At 34.0% G+C, this 15,905-nt stretch overlaps 1 protein-coding gene across 1 annotated transcript; it reads left to right on the top strand.

Moving 5' to 3' along the window:
- The first annotated feature begins 12,653 nt into the window (after positions 1 to 12,653).
- Positions 12,654 to 14,527, top strand: LOC131068173 (WUSCHEL-related homeobox 9). The gene is made up of 4 exons (XM_058003353.2): positions 12,654 to 12,881; positions 13,366 to 13,755; positions 13,896 to 14,098; positions 14,201 to 14,527. The coding sequence occupies exons 1-4, from the start codon at positions 12,770 to 12,772 to the stop codon at positions 14,210 to 14,212; spliced, it is 717 nt and encodes a 238-aa protein (XP_057859336.2). The 5' UTR covers positions 12,654 to 12,769; the 3' UTR covers positions 14,213 to 14,527.
- The last annotated feature ends 1,378 nt before the right edge of the window (positions 14,528 to 15,905 follow it).

The raw sequence follows: 15,905 nt of genomic DNA on the forward strand, positions 1-15,905 counted from the left end.
TATCCTACTGAGGTGCATCCTAAATCCCCTCATCTTCACCTCCCTCTCCACCTACTAGAATCTCAACCCGAGTAGCCCTCAAGACCTGTCATCTAATGAAAGGAACATGATCCTCTGAATCCTATTCCATCTCATCCCCTCAGCCATGAGCTGCAATAAACCTAGGATCTGGATGAATCTGACCAAAATCAATACCTCTCCCTCGACCCCTATCTAATCGAGTACTCCTGCCTCCTCCTATAGAGGGTAATCTTCTCACTTATCTCATACCTGCCCTGCTTATATCCCTCCCAATCCATCCCAAATCTCTCCCTCCCATGGGAAGTGGTCTCCCAATCCTGCCAATTGGTCCAAAAGGTCCTCCATGGACTCTCAATCGACCTCCTCTCCGACTGGATCTCCTACTACCTCTATCTCCTCCCTCATCTTCGGCATCTTAGGAAGCTCTAATTTCTTGTCTCCATCTCCATCTCCTAATGATGGGATTATCTAAATCATCCTACTCATCTCTAGAGATGGGAGGAGGGTCTGTTGGATCGATGATATGAGGAAAAGGGTGTGCAAGCATGTACCGAACATAATCTGCACTGACCCTGGGATCCAAAATGTGTAATCTCAAATCATAAGCTACCATAGGAGCAACCAAAAAATGCTACCTGTGCTATCATAAAAGACAAAGAAGGTCCCCCATATCTCCTATCCTTGTATTGTCGTGCATACATGGCGACACCAGTAGGCATGTACTGAATGATACCAAACTGTCTCAAAATATGTGTAATCAACTATCACTCAACAATGTATGGAGTATGACCAATCAAATATCTACTCTGCAAAATATATGACAATGTCCGCACATCATACATCCATGGCTCACACTCGATATAGGGTCTCCAAATGATTCTATCCAGTGAATCCAGAACCCAACGCCAATACTCCATCTTACCCAGCTTATGATGAGTAAGGATACCTGCATATAAATAGACATATGGCTTCCTATCACCACGAACTCTATGATGGATAGGCCGAGTAACAACAATGTGCTCCCAGCACCAGATTTGTAAAAGTGTACGTGCTATTGACATACTAGCACCGTCATCAAAGACAACCTAATGAAGATCATGATACAAATGAGCAATCATGCAAACACCCCATACATATTGAGTCCAATGTTGCATCATGCTTTGTATAATATCACCCCATCCAATAATGAAACCTTGAGATCTCTTATCTAGACAAATTAATCCGCCAATCAATCCTGCAAGAATAACTAGGAGAGTCTCGTAGTGCATGGCCACATCCTCCCACCAGATCTCTCCTCTGGAAATGATCTCATCACCAAATATGGCTTTGCATGCCTCTGTCCCTCCAAGATCCTGAAAATTATACTGGACTAACTCACTAGTCACAGGGATATGTAGAATCCTGTAGACATCCTCGAGTGTAACATTGATCTCACCAGTGGGTAGGTGGAAAGTTTTATGCTCGCTATGTCATCTCTCTGCTAAGGTAGTCAACATACCCCTATTATGGGTAATATTAGGCATGTACAACAAATGACATAATCCACAAGCATTTATATGTCTAATCTCATCTTGTGTAAGCTCTGGCACTAAATGGCGCAAGGTCGGGAATTTCTCCCGGTAGTGGAGAACATCAATCTTCTCATGTTTAACAAGAGAATTTGATCTCTATCAATTGTCTATCTATCAAATCTAAGAGATCGCTAATCTATCAATCTATCAAACAAATGATTAATCACATCAACAACCAATCAAATATTTTCTACAAAGAAAATCAAACTATCAAATTAACTTTTAAATCATCAAAAATGATTTTCTACCAATCACTAAGTTTAGTTGCCTCTATCAAGTTCTTTATCAGAGACTAAATCTATCTCTTAGAGCTAATGTATCAATCTACCAATCAAATCAATCAATCATTTATCCTATCAATCAAATTTATCAAATTCTCTATCAAATCAAACATCAATTAGCATATCAATCTATCAAATTTATGCATCAAAATATCAAATCAAATTGTCTAAATTAATTTTAACATAGTCAAAATCAAAGAAATTCATTTTTTTTACCAAATGCGTTATTCCTCAAAACAAAATTGCTATTCTATTAAGCATAGGCGCGGAAACACACATATGCGTGAACATTTTTAATGAAAGTGCTAACACTTGGAGTAAAAGCATGAAAACAGTCGAATGCGCTAACCTTTTTCATGAAAGCGTGAACACTCAAAGCATAAGTGTTAACATAACGAAAGCACTAACATAAATCACAAAAGAGTGAACAAAACAAACAATTGTGTTAAACTATAAAAAGCACTAACATAAAATTCATATGTGCAAACATACGAGACAAAAGCGCTAAAACAAAAGGGCAAAAATAAATAAAAAATTAAAATAGACTAACACTTACCGAAAAATAAATAAATTTGTACGGAAAGTTGCAAACAAGCTCTGGATAAGGTACATACCAAATAACCATACTTGGGAGGTCGCTGATAATGTCGTACACACTCAAATCGATGGTTCTCAAATGAGATAACCATTTTGCCAGCTCAGCAAGAAAATTATTTTCACTCCACAAGCTAACATGGATCAAATGAGGATAAAATTAACCTAGGTTAATTTTATAATTACCATTTGAAAGGGTAATTAATACTTTTAAGTGGGGCATTTTTATTTATTTTTCACAAATGAATTTAATTGAGGGACCTTTTGAATTATCGCGAGATTAATCATTCAAAATTTTCAAACAATTTCATGATCAATCTGTCGAGGGGGCACACAATCAGGATTTTTTATCTCCATCAAGCACATTATCGAGACTTGATTTAATCTTTGAAACATTGTTGTCTCAATATCATTTCAAAGAGGGGCAAAATGTATACACATAAAAATGGCTATGAGCAATTAAATAAATATTTTATATTTATTTAATAATTATTCTTCTATTAAATAGTCAATTTGAAAACATTAATTTATTTAATTCATTTCATGTCCTTCTATTAATTAATTTAATTGAAATATTTTAATAATTAATTTGCTATATCCTTTTCTTCTAATCAATTAATTAAATATCTAATATTTAATTATTCCTCTATCTACTATCCTATGGTCTCATTAATTAAATAATTACTTAATTATATAATCCCTTTTCCAACTTACCTTTCATTCTCCACATCACTTCTTCTTTTCCAACTCATCCATCATATGACTAAATTAATTCAACAAAATAAAATAAAATAAAATCATTTATTAGCCACTTATCTCCAACTTCCAAAATAAATGAAATATTGTGTATGTACACATATTCCCTAGCCTTATTCTATATTCTCTACAATATCCCTATATATATCTTAGGAGTACCTGAGTCCACTTGTCCTCTTATTCCTAAATCTTCTCCAACTATTCTATATCCTCTCAAGTCTTCAAATTAGTGAAGGTGAGATGAGTGATGCTTGTCTTCTCCTGCCCCCTTTTTCTCAACCTTCAACTTCTTGCTCATAGCCATCCAATTTGCAAGATTTGATCATGACCATTGATCTCTGCCACCTAAGCCCGTGCACTCAAAAATCTATAAAAAGAGGTCTCCTAAGCAATTTTGAAAAAAAATAGACTAATAGCTAATCATATAGTCATTCTAGGAGTCTTTATGTTGCATCTGTGAGTTTGAGTTTGAAGCAATTATCAATTTTAGAATTATTATCATAGCTTAATATCATGTTAGCTTAAATAATTTGCATATGCATATCATAGTATCAGTTATTTATCAATCCATTCTTCATATGCCATCTTGGAAGCTACCAATGCTTGTTTGAGAGCAAATCATCTACAACCAGGAATAGTGAAGTTAGGACACAATGAGGTGTAAATCATGGAAGGTATAATATTGTTTATTTCATTTACTTCAAGTTACTTCATTGGTTGAAGTTAAGTTTCATGTATCTTTCATTTTTATATTGTATGATGGAATAACATGTTCAGGACATTTCTTTGGAGTTCAACTTTAACCTCAACATACTATACCTCAATATACTACCCCAAATGATAGTGAAACCAAATTGGTGAGAGTTTTAGACCCAAGGATCCAAAGATGGAAGAGGTTTTTTGGATGAAGTTTGGACAAAAAGATGCAGAGGTATCATCTTGGACAAAAGGTTTTTTGGATGAAGACCCATTATCTTCTTGTTGGGCACATGATTATAAAAAACAATTGAATGTTGGTTATGGTCAGTTGGTATGGTGTTTGGTCTTGAAATGTTTGGTCTTGAGTGAATCTATGTTGTTGTGACCTAGTTAAAGTATGTTCCATGATTGGATGGGGTTTGTGGAGTAGGTGTGTGTCATTGGTGGGTTGAAGCAACTTGAAGTATAATCAAGAATGGTCATGATTGACCTTATCACATCACATAAACTCAAAACCCTTAAGATATTCAAAACATAGTCATATATATTCAAAACAAAAATTACAAATCATCTCATGGGATTTAATATAAAATTTGGCATTTAAATATGTGCAAATCAGCTCATCGCCATTTAAATATACAAAATTTGGTATCTAAATTGTTGGAAACCAATAACAGTGAGAGGGGGGGTGAATCAGTGTTATACCAGAGTAATAGATTTTAGCCTTAACAAAACATTCATACACCAATCAGTATACCACTATAAATAGAATTGAAAGAAGTAAAGGAACCAATAAGCTAAACACATAAATGAGAACCATAACATAGATATTTGTACGTGGAAAACCTCAATGAGGAAAAACCATGGTGGGATTTGTGACCCACAATATCAATCCACTAGCCATATGAAGATATATTACAATATATGATGGGCCTGCACTTGCAGGAAGGCTTACAGCCTAGAGAACACTACTCAATCACAATATGAGCCTCACTAACTACATAAAATTCCAAACAACAATCCGGAGAAACTTGTGAACTGCTAAGATAACATATTATATGCCAGAATACAATTCCAGTTTAAGCTCTGTCTATTAGGTCTGAAACCCTAAACCCCTTTACTGGAATAACACTTATAATAAATTCCTCACATACATAATTTCTCTAAATAATTACATTTGAATATCCATTCCATTACATCCATATTCTTATTTTATCAAAATGATCTAATCAAACTGACCTATATACCCTATACAAATTTATGCCATATGTGGGCTTACAAAGATATATACAATATCAAATTACATGTCAGCCATATATCACAAATGTATAAACATTAAAACAAATTGTTGATGCCGGATCCAAGATATGCTAGCCTCTAATACTGATAACCTTTTCTATACCATGTTGGCTTGCATTGTCAGTGACCAAAGAAATCCTTCTAACCTACCGGTGTCGATGTCGGTGTAGAATCTATGAAGTGTCTGCCGGTACACAATATGAAACTAGAACACAAAATCGTGTTTCTATCAATGACAACATAGTGAAACCAACCAACAAAGTGTCAATTGCCAACATAAATATGTATAAATCAGCTCATGGCCATTTAAATATACAAAATTATGCCCCTGAATATGTACAAATAAGCTCATGGGCATTTATATATATAAAAAACTAATATAGAACAATTCACTGACGATATATACAAAATTCTCAAAATGATTCTACCCTGAACTGTAGAATCAATCAAGTGAGCCTTGTGGATTGACTCTAACCCGTATTGTGTCAAATATTGCCTCATGGTCAAATTCACGAACTTTTCATAAATTCTTGTTATGAGGTCTATCACAATACTTAATCAAATAAATATTTGTTGCGACAACAAGGCTGGAGAAATGAAGAATATGTTTGTGTGTTTCAAAGTCCTCAAACAACCAAACATCAGAATTATTGAAAGGGTATCTCGTAAGCTATGTGCCTGTCATGACAACAGACCCTACTGGATACTCAATACCCTCTCCATCAATTATTGTGGTTGTTAATTTTCTCTTAGGCTCAATACAACGACACAAAAAGTAATTCATTCCTTCTTCATTGTTCTCTTTTGCAACAACTGGGTACACATGACCTGCATATTATTGTATGATAATTAATACCAAAAATAATATTTGATGTAACAAAATGAGCCAAAAAAAATCCTACAACAAAATTTACCCAAAAAATCACCTAGTTCCACTAGGTCGAATACATGATCGAAATCAACCGATGCTTCCATCTGGTTCAACTGCAGTGCTCTGGGAATTTGATAGGTATCAATAGGAACCAACGGTCTACAAGACCATTTATTTACCCACTCTTGTGATTAACATTCTTCCCATAAAAATGCATACATGAAGAGAAAAAACATACAATATGTCTAGTATAAATTACCAGTGAGCTTGCATTTGAACTTCAAAATGAGTGCATGTTACTGGATCCTACAATTGTACAACAATCTTGATAGTTTTCAATGTCAGATTTAGTGATCAACCAAAAATATCTATGAACCATTGATGTATCTACATTACCTAGTCCCATTGTAGAGTTACACCATTGCACAATTGTTGTTGCATCTATCAACTCAACACCACCTTTGTACTTCAATTCTTCTCTAGCTAGGGCTCTTTTTACACATTCTCCTGGACCGTCGTGCTCTCCCTTTCCATGTCTAGCCTCAGTGAAATTCCAAAAAAATTGTACACTACTTGTCACATGCATCCTACTCGGTTAATAGAACATCCTTGCATTTGTGAATTGCGAGGTGCAATTATTTGACCATATTATGTGTTGCTTATATCATATGTTCCTTTCCCTTAAACTATCATAGAAAACTTTAAAGAATCTTTGCACAAACTCTAACGAATATGTATGATCGTCACTTATGTATAAGTGATACTCTGTTACAACCTTTCTATCCTCCTTTGTGCTATCATTTGCATGCATGAATGCGGATGCAGGAGCATCTCTGGTTCATGGAAATCTTGCATCAACCAAAAATATTTTCCTTCATGTTTTTGCTTTATGTTTATAGTTTTAGCATTTCTTTCTATGTCTCCTAGAGTTGGCTCACTGGATCCTATGGAGTTGGATTTTTCTTGAAGACTTGATCATCTTCCTTATTCCCAAACTATGGAGCATTTGGATCATTTTCTAGCAAGTTATCGCTACCAATTTTCATGAGAGTTTCATGTTGCTAGTTGATAGTTTCTTGTTACTAGTTGCATAGACCTATTTGCATTTGTGATCTATCAGATCTCCCTTTGTTGGCATTGCATGAAGATTGCATTAATGAAGTATAAGTGTTGTCATTAATGTCAATTGCAACCCGTAATGGAGTTGTATTGGAGCCAGTAGTGATGCAATATGCAACCGATAGTTGAGCAGTGAAGGGAACCAGTATTACTATTGAAACAGAGAGATCAATCGGTAATGCTAACCTATTAATATGCCAAACCCTAACCGCTGAAGCTTGGTGAATTAGTTGTGTTGATCTATGATCAAATGGTGATCGAAGATTATTATGCCACGTATGCATGATGCACGTGATGAGTTTCAAAGTGGTTTTGGCACGTAGAGATAACTATTTTATCTTGGGAATGAGAAAGTGCATAGCATAAAGTGGAAACTGCATGATGAGTTACAAGATCCAATGTACAGTGATCCAAGAGCAGTCGAGGTTGTCTAGAACAATGTGCAAATGATTACTATATGTTACTAACCTATTGTTTTTCTTATAAGGTCGATGAGTTGCTTTGTAATAGTGTTGGCAATTTTTGTTATGTGTGGTAGTTTGATTGTTTCATAACCAGAAGAAGTATCTACAGAATGTGTGAAGGCAAATAAGAGCATAAAAGGATCTGATCAAGAAGAGTAGTGCTATTACCAAATCAGAAAAGACCATGTTATTCTCTAACAATTACAACAGTTAAATCCCTTAACCGAGTAAGCTTTAACAGGCTTGGCGCTTTCTAAATCCTCTAACCAGGTGATCCATTAGATTGGACTTGAAATCCTCTATCTAGGTTACTCTTAACAAGGTATTGCCTTTAACATGGTATTGTAGTCAATCCCTTAAGCGGCTGGTCCTTAACCGGATCTATTCCTAATAGGAAATTTTTGTAAAGATTCTAACAAGGCTTATCTCCTAACATGACGAACTTCAAAAGAGTTCAGAATACTTGTGGGTATTCATCCCCACCGTGGTTTTTCCCATTTGGATTTCCACGTCAAAAATCATTGTGTCAAGTCGTGAATGGTTTTGTGGTTATATTTTCATATGGTTAATATGTTTAACTGGTAAAGCCACTTAGATATGTTTAGATGACTAAAAGTGATCAGAAATATGATATTACTAATGTTACTAAAGTGGTTTGATGTTTTGGTTAAATGGTATGAGAGTTTTAGATATGTTACACTTTTATACTAGTATTCTAGTTAACTGGTAAACTTGATAGTGCAGTTGCAATTTATAGTACAGTGTTTAAACCGGTTGTTTTAGTGATTGATTTATGAGTTGGGTTTGAGTTTGGTGAAAGTTTAGTTTCTTTTCTATCTACCGATTCACCCCCCCTCTCAGTAGTTGACCGAATCCTTATTGATTCATCATATCATCACCCAGTTCCGTATCTTGTAGAAGAAAGGAAGGTGAAATATGCCTATACCCAGTTGAAAGGTCATGCATCTCTTTGGTGGGAGAATTTGCAGGTTGATAGACAAAGAAGAGGTAAAGAGAAGATCAAGGCATGGGATCGAATGATTGCTAAGTTGAAATTATAGGTGCATCTCCAAACATGTGATACTGATAGCCGATGGTGCGCTCCAAGCTGCATGTTTTCCCATCGGGTTATTGGGCGGCACAAAAACTAGTCTTGTCGATAGCCAATGGCTCCTTCCAACTTGCTCCAACCCGCTGGCGACCTCGTCGGGCTATCGGGGTAGGTGGAAAACACTCCCGCCGATAACCGATGGCACCTTATCAAGTTATCGGGGTAAGTATAGCCAACACATGAACTCCAAAAAGAAAACAAAAATGCACTCCAAGCTCCCTATCCATTTGGGCTTACTAACACCCCTAGTACCTTCATCAGGTTGATGAATGAGGTGTTGAAGGACTACATAGGTATATTTGTAGTGGTATACCTTGATGTTATCCTCATATTGAACAAAATAGAGGAAGAGCATCTTGAACACTTGCAGATTGTATTAAGGAAACTACATGAGGAACAGTTGTCAATCAATCTTGAAAAATGTGAATTCATGAAAAAAGAACTCATTTATCTGGGTTTTGTTGTATCCCAAGGCACTTTGGAAAAGGATCATAGCAAGGTGGGAGCAATATAGAGTCGGCCTACACTGAAAACCACTATAGAGGTAAGAAGTTTTCATGGACTTGCCCAATTTTATAGAAAGTTCATTTGAGGTTTTAGTGAAATTCATGCTCCTGTTCTTGATATAATTAAGGGTGGGTTGAAAACTAAGTTTAGGTGGACTAAAGACGCTGACCAGGGGTTTGACTTGCTCAAAAAGAGGATAGCTACCCAACCCATCCTAGTTTTACCAATTTTTGATAAGTTGTTTACCCTAGAATGTGATGCTAGTCATATAGCAGTAGGAGTTGTGGCCCAACGGGGTGACATGATTCTTTAGGATGACTTCCAGATTGTGACTCCGTTGAACCTATTTGATTGTACATCAGTGTGACTTGGCCGATAAGTATTAGTCGAGTTCTTTTGTCCTTGGGATAGTTCAAATTGGGTTAACTTCTTCCGATATGGTTTTGATTGGTATTATATTATGATCAGTTATCAGTGAGAGTCTAGTCGATAAATTTGTGGTGCAGGGGCCATCAGGGTGACATGATGCTTCGGGACAACTTTCTGATTGTCACTCTGATGGAAGTTGCTTGGTAGATGAACCTGTTTGGTTGTAAATTGGCGTGACTTAGCTGATAAGTGTTGGCCAAGTTATTTCAGCCTTGGGATAGTTTACATAAGGATGACTCCTGTCGATGTGATCCTATTGGTATTGTATTATGATCGGTGTGAATTTGACCAATGTTCAACTTCTATAGTCTGGTTGAAGGGCTTTGACTAGTGAGAGTCTGGTCGATGAACTTATGGAGCCGGGGTCTTCGGGGTGACAGGATGTTTCAAGAGGACTTTCAGATTGTGGCTCTGATGGACGTTGTCTAGCCGATGAACTTGTTTGGTTGAACATCAACGTGACTTGGCTGATTAATGTTGATCGATTTATTTTGGTCCTGGGATAGGATACTTTGGGATGACTCCTGTCGATGTGGTCTTGTTGGTGATAGCATCGGGGTGACATTGGTCTTTAGAATGACCTGTCGAATATCAGTCTGACTTCTTTAATCTGGTCGATGAACTTGTGGAGCCGCTTTATTGGTATTGTATGATGATCGGTGTGACTCTGACCAATGTTCAATTTTTATAGTCTGGCTGATGGGGTTTTGATTGGTGATAGCTTGGCCGATGAACTTGTGGAGCCATGGTTTTTCGGGGTGACAGGATGTTTCTAGATGACTTTCAGTTTGTGTCTCTAATGGATGTTGTTTGGTCGATGAACCTATTTGGTTGTACATCTACATGACCTGGCCCATAATTGGTGATCGAGTTGGTGATCGAGTTGTTTTGGCCCTGGGACTGTTTACTTCAAGATGACTCCTGCTGATGTGATCTTGGTGATAGCTTTATGATTATTTTTTGAGATATATATTATATATTTTGTTAAAATTTACAATTCATGTCGAGCTATAACCAAAGGTTTTCTTGTTGGTTCTTTCCTCCTAGTATGCTCTTTGAACCATTTTTTGTAATTGTTATTATATTAAAATATATTAGTGGTTTACCACTTTCCTCCCCCCCCCCAAAAAAAAGATTATAAGTCAAGCATTATTAATTAATTAATTAAAATTTTCTATTAGATTAAGAGGGAGAGGGCTTAAACCCTTTATATAAGTCTAATCATGTTTTCATCATTTGCAAATAATTAAATAACATATCAAAAATAAACAACATGCTTCTAACTTCATGTGTTGGTGAAAGTATGAAAATTTAAAACTTCCCAATATGTAATTATGAAAATTAAGAAATAGCTATATACAAAACAAGAAAGTATATATGTTCACATTCCCTCATATCATAAGATAAATAAATTTTATTGATTTTTAATGAATAAAGAACTATTAAAAAATAAGTAATAAAAAATATGAAAAAATTATTTCTTTTGACTTTTATCATTTCAATTCATAACATATATATCAATTTTTAAAAGACATAGATACTCATATTAATGTTGATTTTAACTATTTTAATTCAACAAATGAACTAACATATAAGAAGACATATATAAGAAATTTGTAATTTATTTATAAATATTTCAAAATAAGGAAGATAGTGGGATGTTTTTTTATGTATATTAAATAAAAAAAAAGACATGTATAAAAATTTATATGTAATATTAATTTTTTTAATAGTAAATGATAATAATTTAATTATAAATTGAAATACAAACATAAGATATGTAAAAAGACTTAAAAGATATTATTTTAAAATATTAAAAGCATTTTATAATTAATTTGTAATATTATCTTTTATAAAAAATTATTAAAGTCTTTCTTTCAATTTATTAAAAAATTAAATTGTTAAATGGTAAAAGTATTTTATTTAAATATTATTTAAAAATTCATGTTTACATAAAAAATATGAATACTTATAATAAATTTTGGTAAGTTTATTTATGAAAGCTTGTTTATTTTATGAAAAAAAAATTCAAATTAGTAAGAATAAATAAATATATATTATGATAAAAGATTAAATATTAATTTTATTTTTTTTAATGGATTATTTTTCTTTGTTAGAGCTATTAATGGGAAAAAGGATCTATAAGAAAAAGAATAAAAAGGGAGAAAGGACTAGAACAAAAGTAATTTCAGAGTTATAAACAGAAAAAAAGGGATGGATAAGAACAAAAGTAATTTCAGAGTTATAAAGGGATGGATAAGAACAAAATCAGCTGATAAGAACAAAAGTAATTTCAAAGTCTTAAATGGAAAAAAGGAGGATGGTTAAGAACAAAACCAGCTGATAAGAAAAAAAATATATTAGAATTATAAACCAGAAAAAGAGACAAATAAGAACAAAACCAGTATCACAAGACAACTAAATGTCAATTTAAATTTGACAAATATCACAACCATATAAAAAGCACAATGTTTTAAGTTTGAAGACGGAATAGAGATTCAATATTAATTTGCCAGCTACCACCCCAGAGAAAAAAGGCACAGAATTCTTAATGTAAATGAAATAGAATCTACATAGAAAATGTACCAACGATGAGGGCCGCGGCTAAACTGGTCCCAAAATGATACGAAAAGTCAATAACACAAAATTTGTCAAAAATTACAGATCAAACAGAAAAAAAAAATCAACAACGAGTTTTATAACCCCATTTTAAAATCAGTTTAACTGTGAACAACCCACAAATGATGAGCTGACACATTAAAATACTTCATTTCCAATGAAATCAACAACTGAATGTCTTCTTTGTTGACTACTCACGCTCCATAAACCCACTTTTCCTTTGACCAGTTCACCCTAATTTACTACATTGCATGTGATTTATGAGTATATAATGATGTGACGGAGCATAACTCAATCCCGCCGTTTCATCATATTTCTTCTCTGTTCAATAGAGAGCTTCTGTGTTGTTTTTAGCTGTGCTTGTTGAAGAAGACAGTTTACTGTGAGCTTCTTTCTCTTTTTTTTTTCTTTGGAGATTTCAGATTTATATGGCTTGGAGGAACCATTGGCCAAATCTGTTCAAAGTGAACCCTTCACCACCGCAGCGTCAAATCAGCACATCTTTAACAATGTCTACCGAAAAGGCGTCTGCTGGTGAAGGTTATCAATCCTGCTTTCACTCTGCTCAGAAGCAATTGTAATTTTTTTTATGAGGGGTTTAGCATTATTTCATATAAGAATTTCTAGTGATGTAACCTAGTAGTTTCAATTTGCCCACCGTCTGTATATTGAAGTTGATCACAAAAAAATGTATAAGTTAGTAAGAATGTACATTGTGGTGAAAGCATCTGTATATTTATGATTTACCCATTAGCTATCAAAGTTTTGTTTTAATATACATTCTGAATGAAGTCCGATTCTATGTTGATATTTTTTTTTGTTCTGTTGAGAGGCAAAGAGTTAAGGATATTCATTTGATCAAAATTGAAGAATCTCTAGAACATGATCCTTACTTCCATAGATTTAAATCATGGTCCAAAAAAATTGAATCTAAATAAATGACCTAATGAAGAAACATGTCAGAACCCTGAATTCTTACTCAACCAGTTAACCTAATATTCTTTTTCCTTTTTTATTTTGGCAGGAACATCCTCACCTAGGGCAACGGAAGAAAACACCCAACTAAAGAAAAAATGGAGTCCACTTCCACAACAAAAAGAGATATTAGAAGAAATTTTCAAATCTGGAAAAGAAAGTCCCGATGTAGACGATATACAGAAGATCACTAGAATGCTCCAAGCATATGGAAATGTTAGAGAAGCGAGTATCTTCTATTGGTTCCAAAATAGAAAAACAAAAGAAAAGAAGAAACAACGGCTTGATTCTGAATGTACTTCCATGCCCAGCAGTGGAGAAATTTCCCCACCTCCAATGCCTCCACCTCAACAGACGAATGCAGTCAGTTGTGCTCGATGCCAAAACGCCATAACAGCAGTAGCAGCAATAATGAATGACAGCACTATCGTTCATACTGGTATGAATTATATCATATTAAGTGAGTTCTAGGCTTAAGATATCTATTTATTGTAGTGCTTTTTTAATTTAACAGACAGAGATATAGTACTATTCTCTTGTTAAAGTAGGATTTTTATGCCTTAAAAACACTGTATGCAGAACGAGGTGAGAGGAATCGGAATGTTTCTGCTTTAACAGTATTCATCAATGGTACTCAATTTGATGCTTCCGTTTGGCCTATAAATGTCAAGGCAAGGTTCGGTGAGGGAGCAATTCTGCTTCATTCCTCTGGCCAACCAGTCCTTGTGGATCATCAGGGATTCATCTTAAAAGAATTGGAACACGGAGGCGTGTACAAGTTGGTAAGTCTATAATGTATTGAAGAAACTAAGATTTAAATGCCCCAAGTAGATGAAACAGAGTCATGTCCAACTGAAACTTTTATTTGCCTTTTGTCGGTGCAGGTGTATGTATGAAACAGAAGATCTGCTTCAGTCCAAGTGGGTTTTCATTCACTACTGCAAATAGGGAATGGTGCAAATACATAATATATGTGTAGATTCCAAGGTTTTTCTAGTTCAGATTACGCATTAAATAGGCCCTTGGTGCACGGCCTCTCTATCTCAGACATTCATTAATGTAATTATATCGATATGTGATTTCAGCCAATGATTTTGATGAATTTATACTCGGTGATATAGCTCAATATTTTTTCCCATACCCAAGTTATGGGATATAGTTTTGTAATGGTGAAATTTGGATATCAATCAATTTTTATTTAGTTTTGGTTTCATTTTGATTTTTAAAGTTATGGGATATAGTTTTGTAATGGTGAAATTTGGATATCAATCATTTTTTATTTAGTTTTTGTTTCATTTTGATTTTAGAAATTAATGTAATATATTATTGATGTTTTCTTTTTATTTATATGGAAAAGTAATATATATATATATATATATATATATATGAGACAATTATCACATTTAACCTTGTACTTACATTTATTTCTTGGTTAACATCTTTTTATTATGAATCAATTGCATGGCATGCTTGGTCAATCTTATACAACATTTAATTAACCTTTACAATTAAAAAATTCGAATTCATATTTTTTCACTCACTTGTTTTAAAATCATTATGAACTAACTTGATAAACTTTTCACGTGATTACAAGTTATCTCTCAAAATTTAAAATAGTATTTAATGTTCATCATTTCAAAAGAAAATCCAGAATGGGGTGTTTGGCAAGACATCTCTTCAACTCCTGTTACTTGTACTTTAGATGGTGCCTCTACAGTTCCCCTTTCAGATGCTCAGACATCTCTTCACCTCCTGTTACTTGTACTTCAGATGGTGCCTCTATAGTTCCCCTTTCAGATGCTCCTGGTCCTAGTGATGCCAAAATGATGGTTGGGATGTTAACTGGGGTGTCCACTCCCCTAGTGTTGTTACTCATAGTGCTGCTTTTTCCTCTGGTACTGTTATTGTTCCTTGTGATGATGTTGCTTTTTCCTCTAGTAGTGTTATTGTTCCTTATGATGATGATGCTTTTTCCTCTAGTACTGTTAGTTGGCCTTGGGCCCAGCTCTGCTTAAATCTGTTCCAATTTTATATACTATCTTAATAGAAAAAAGAAAATTACCTTAGGAAGCTAAGAATTATTTGTATATTATTCCTATTTGACACAATTTTTCATCTACTTAAATGCTATGTCTTAGTATTTAAACATATTTAATATACATCATTTCAATAAAGAGACCTTAGGAAGCCTAGCAACATTTACATATTATTCCTACTTGATACACTTTTCATGTGATTACATGTTATGCCTTATTATTTAAAGATATTTAATGTGCATAATTTCCCAAAAGAGACCTAAAGAATTTGAGGAATAGTTTCATATTGTACCTACTTGATAAAAAATTTATGTGATTGCATGCTATGTCTCAACATTTAAAGATATTTAATATGCATCATTTTAAAAGAAAGAAACTTTATGAGTCAAGAATCATTTACATAATATTCCTACTTGATACACTTTTAATGTGATTGCATGTTATATCTTAGAATTTAAAGGTAATTGATATGAATTGCTTCTCAAGAAATCTTAGTAGTCCAACAATCATTTTTAAAATATTCTAACTTATACACTTTTCAAGTGATTAAATG

The sequence above is a fragment of the Cryptomeria japonica genome, chromosome 10 (assembly GCF_030272615.1).
Source record: "Cryptomeria japonica chromosome 10, Sugi_1.0, whole genome shotgun sequence".
In the NCBI taxonomy this organism is placed as follows: Eukaryota; Viridiplantae; Streptophyta; class Pinopsida; order Cupressales; family Cupressaceae; genus Cryptomeria; species Cryptomeria japonica.

Bases quoted from the DNA above. Each gene is read 5' to 3' on its own strand.
- LOC131068173 (XM_058003353.2), top strand. From the start codon at position 12,770: ATGGCTTGGAGGAACCATTGGCCAAATCTGTTCAAAGTGAACCCTTCA. The intron at 12,882-13,365 runs GTTATCAATCCT...TTATTTTGGCAG, and splicing joins AAAGGCGTCTGCTGGTGAAG to GAACATCCTCACCTAGGGCA. The intron at 13,756-13,895 runs GTATGAATTATA...CACTGTATGCAG, and splicing joins CAGCACTATCGTTCATACTG to AACGAGGTGAGAGGAATCGG.